This window comes from Acyrthosiphon pisum, chromosome A1, assembly GCF_005508785.2.
Source record: "Acyrthosiphon pisum isolate AL4f chromosome A1, pea_aphid_22Mar2018_4r6ur, whole genome shotgun sequence".
Taxonomy (NCBI): domain Eukaryota; kingdom Metazoa; phylum Arthropoda; class Insecta; order Hemiptera; family Aphididae; genus Acyrthosiphon; species Acyrthosiphon pisum.
The window spans coordinates 122,322,814-122,327,491 of NC_042494.1; the positions used below are offsets into that span (position 1 = coordinate 122,322,814).

A 4,678-nucleotide genomic window follows, 5' to 3' on the forward strand; every position below is an offset into this window, starting at 1 on the left:
CTGCCTTACACGTCATAATATAGAAAATGACTCCATTCTTATTTATTGTGAATTGACCTATCTTCAAATTTAAAGGTAAGAATATTACCCATGTAGTCAGTTTTTCTTGATATATATATTCGATTCTGATAAGAGCGAAGAAGCTAGTGGTTTTACATTGGTGTTTATTTATATATTTAAAAATTCTTCTCAGAAATTGCTTTTCTTGTAATTTATCATTGAATTAAACATTAAAATCTAACACGTTCATTTCAGTAATCAACTCAATGGCGACGTACTTACACTGGCTACACTAGAAATCCGCTCTACAGCATAAAGCAGGGTAATTTTCCTGGGTATTCATAGTTTAATAGTAAAAGTACTAAGTAGTAAACGCTTTCCATACAATTAATTTCTAATTTGAATTAAGCGTTCAGTTATAGATATCTGTATTATTAATTAATAATCGACATTGTAATAATTTCGTATAATGTATTACAATGGGGTAACAAGGGTTTCTAAAAGAGGAGGGCCAATGAAAAACCGTATAAAAATTAAATTTATATTTTTTGCACTAGACGCAACTTTTATACTTATTAGTTATTATATATTAATATCATGTATGACCCGAATACCAGATATATATACCTATATTAAATACAATAAATACATCCTATTTTAAAAATCCTTAGTCACAGTTTTTTTTTATTAGCAAAATATACCATATTAAAAAATATGGAAAAATCACGAAAATTCCCTAATTTTGTTGAGTTTATAATTAGTAAAAATTTTTCTTTTTAGAACTAAGATTTTAAAATGTGATACAAGATTCCTTATAGGATATTCTACCTTTATCAAAAAAAAAAATGTCTATAAGAAAGTCAAATTAAATTTTTATGAGCGTTTGAAATTCATATTTTTACAACATTTGATATTTGCTCGATTTCTCATGAGACGATTTTCTTATTTTGTTGTAATTAAAAAAACGAATGACTGTAGAAACTTGAAAATTTCACTGAATGTTTATATTAGCATTTTATATATACGATAAAATTTTGAAAATAATTTGACTCTTTTTGAGCTGTGTACAGACATTGTAAGTTTTCAATTTTTTTAGTTTTTTTTTTCTATAAATATCAATAAAGTTTTATCTATTGGGCCAAAAAGTGTAAAAAATTATTACAAAGCTCCTGATACATTGTTACAATAGCAGTTGAAAAATATTAAAAATACATAGGCACTGAATAACCCACTGTGCAATTTAGGTTACAGAACATTGTTGCGATGTATGATATAAGTTGCAATGCTAACATCGCACCTCGACGTTACCAAAACATCGTGTTGAACGGTTTAGTTTACAAATATTTTAAGTTTATATATAAACAACCCAGAAACGTTGACGTTTCAACATCTCTGAAACAAGTTGCTGTAACAGTACAACAACAGCGTAGTGATGTGACGGAGAACTATATTTATATTTTTAATAATAATAACAAATTATTTCAATTATTATTTATAAATAGACAAATATGGTGGTATTTTTATATTTTTTTTAGCTATATCCCACGCTCGCCGCTAAAGCGCGGCTATAGCTAACCCACCCACAGGCCAACAGTCACCAACATAATATTTTGAACACTGCATATTAGGTATTGCATTTTCAACTGTAACAAGTGACGCAATTACTATTGTAAACCGTTTTTATCCGTCTGTGCATTAAACGTTTTTTTTATTTTTTAATATTCGACTACCTATACTAGCTGTACTATAGTACCTATAGGCTATATTATGTACGATGACTGAAACTAGTTTAAAAAAGGTAAGTGAAATAATACATTTTAAAAACATTTTGGTCTGTAGACTTCAGACGGTAACCTGTATGGTACCTACGTATATGTACGAAAAGTCACGAAATGCATAGTTTAAACGTTAAGTACCCTCCTAGTACCTATAGCATTATAGCAATCGTACCTATAATACCTAGGGCGCTACCTATACATTTGTCGTCTCCGTCTTACACGTCATGTACGACATGGCAAGTTTTCGTTCACTAATTTCAATAATTGTGCTGTTATTTTTGGTTTTGGAGTAAATTCACCTATTATCAAACTTTTAGGTAAGATCATTACGTATTCTCAGCGTCAACTTCCATTCTATATTTTAATTTTCAAGCAAGATATGATTATTTTTAATTTGTGATATTACTCTTACCCATATCTTGCTTTAAAATTCAAATATCGGTAAAAATCGCAGACCTTTATGCATATATAATGTTCTTACCTAAAAGTTTGATAATAGGTAAATTTACTTTAAATCAAAACTAACAGCACACTATTGAAACTAGTGAACCGAAATGTTCAATCTCGTACACTCGTAGGTACGTTTGTAAGACAGAGACAACAAACACATGGGTATAGCAATCTGTTATTTTATTATTCTCTCAAGCAACTATATTTTTTTTAGATTAGAAAACACTAATAGTTTTGATAATATTTCTTTTACACAGGTAATTTTAAGTCTAAATACAACTGCAATAAACTCGAAAAAAAATCGTATTTTTCCACTATTATTTATCATTTTTTCAAAAGTTTTTTACCTACTCTTTTGAATGACAACGTGCATTTTTAATTTTATATTTTGTAGCTGAATATTATTCAGATTCTTGATATATAAAAATCAAATTTTAGACAAGTTTAGCATATCAGTGATAGCTTATAACTTATAAGTATTTAAAGTTTAAAGGAGTACCCTTGTACCTGGTGGTGTATTGGTACCTAGTTGGTACGAATACGCCACATACCCATCAGCAGATTTTCGATTTTCGGCGTATGACAAACGTAAAATAACTCGAAAACCAAATAAAAATTATTTGATAGTTCCTAGGAAAAAAACTGTTACGATGTTTTAATGCATTATTCATCTGTTGAAATACCTAACTTACTTTACTAAATTCTAATTTACTTACTTTTTGAAAACGGATCGGTCATTATTTTGTAGTGAGCGAAAACTTTTTTAGTGCGTTTACCCATAAATATATTTACCAATGCACCACTGTTTGTTACACTCCACTCCGTTCAACAAAACTTAAAATATTCATAAACTACTCGTTTATAAATCAAAGAATTCCAAATTTAAAAAACTATTCTTCTCTGGAATTAAAATTGCACGTTGTTATATAAAAAATAATCAATAAAAAAAATGTTAAGTAAACTATAATGGGGGGTCAAGTAATGTGATAAACGTGCGACTCCCATGTAGTGATGTAAACACAAAAAAAAAAAGTAAACTATAATAGGTACCCAAGAATAATATAAAATATGTGTACACATAATAATATAATAGAAATATTTTTTGTTCAAACATTTGTAGTCTAAAACATGTATGGACCCTCAACACATAGATATATTAGAGAAGATAAACCAAGGAATTGTTGAAAATAATCTAATGTTAAGACGTTTACTGGCAAAAATGGAGGTGATGGAAAGAAACCAAAAAGTAAAATGTACTGGAGGCGATATATTCTTGAGCCCAGCATTTATTGCACAGTTCCCTATTATAGATTTAGATAAATTCAAATTAGTGGAAGATTGTATATTAAATGAGCCAGAATATGTTCAAAATCGTAGTATTTATAACATATGTGTAACAAATAGCTGATGTCTAGTGTATAATATATAATATATAATATCTTATAGAAAAGTTTTATAAAAACAATTGGTGGAACGGACTTAAAAAACAATGTTGTAAGGATTTTGTCTATACTAATAACAAACCAATATGCCATAACATGCTCCCTGGACTGGTAGAGGAAAACATATTGATACCAGAATAGGAGATTCTGGATTAATGAACTCAATCAAAAGTAATAAATTATAGTTTTTTAAATTAGTTTTACTCTTTATTGTTATACAATATATCCTTCAAAAGTTATAATATTTTACTAGTTTTTAATACATTTTATTGTTGTGTTTTTTTAAAGATGTTGTTAAAGAAATTTATTCCAATAATTACACAGACTCCGAATTCGAAAAAATAGTGGCTGACTGGTTCCGTCATGCCAACACAAGGTTTTCAAGAACAAAATAAAAATGTTCACAGCTGTTTTTATTATTTTTTTGTTTATATACAATTCTGTAAGGCCAGATATTACTCTGTACAAGTATTTTATTATAATTTTTATTGAAGTACAGAAATATTATTTTTATCATTACTTAACAAAATTAATTTAAAACAGACATCAATATATATTATTTTTATTTGTATACAATTCTGTGAGGACAGATATAACTATGTACAAGTATTTTATTATAATTTTTATTGAAGTACAGAACTATTATTTTTATCATTACTTAATAAAATTAATTTAAAAAAAGCATCAATAGATATTATTTTATTTTTTAAACATTCTTATGCACAACTACATATTATTTTGATAATTGAATAGTAAAAAAAAAGTGTTTATATTATAAGTAAATAATTATCAATTGTTGTTAAATTATCTAAACGCCAAGACTTATATTATAATAAAAAATAAATAAAAGAATTATTTTAACAACACATTTTCAGCGTAAAAAAAAGGATTTGGGAAAAGTTACAGACCGTCATTTCAAAAGATTATTACAAAAAGAAGTAAAAACAAATAAAATCAATCGTATTTCAACATCAAATTTTGAACAGAGTCCATCTGAATGTCTCCAAG

General features: G+C 27.2%; 1 protein-coding gene across 1 annotated transcript; it reads left to right on the forward strand.

The window, feature by feature from the left end:
- Positions 1–1,129: 1,129 nt before the first annotated feature.
- Positions 1,130–3,636, forward strand: LOC107882212. Its single transcript, XM_016800257.2, has 2 exons — positions 1,130–1,798; positions 3,349–3,636. The coding sequence occupies exons 1-2, from the start codon at positions 1,775–1,777 to the stop codon at positions 3,634–3,636; spliced, it is 312 nt and encodes a 103-aa protein (XP_016655746.1). The 5' UTR covers positions 1,130–1,774.
- Positions 3,637–4,678: the final 1,042 nt, after the last annotated feature.

Excerpts from the sequence above, each read along its gene's own strand:
- LOC107882212 (XM_016800257.2), top strand. The coding sequence starts at position 1,775 with ATGACTGAAACTAGTTTAAAAAAG. Across the intron at positions 1,799-3,348 it reads CTGAAACTAGTTTAAAAAAG|TCTAAAACATGTATGGACCC; the intron begins GTAAGTGAAATA and ends AAACATTTGTAG.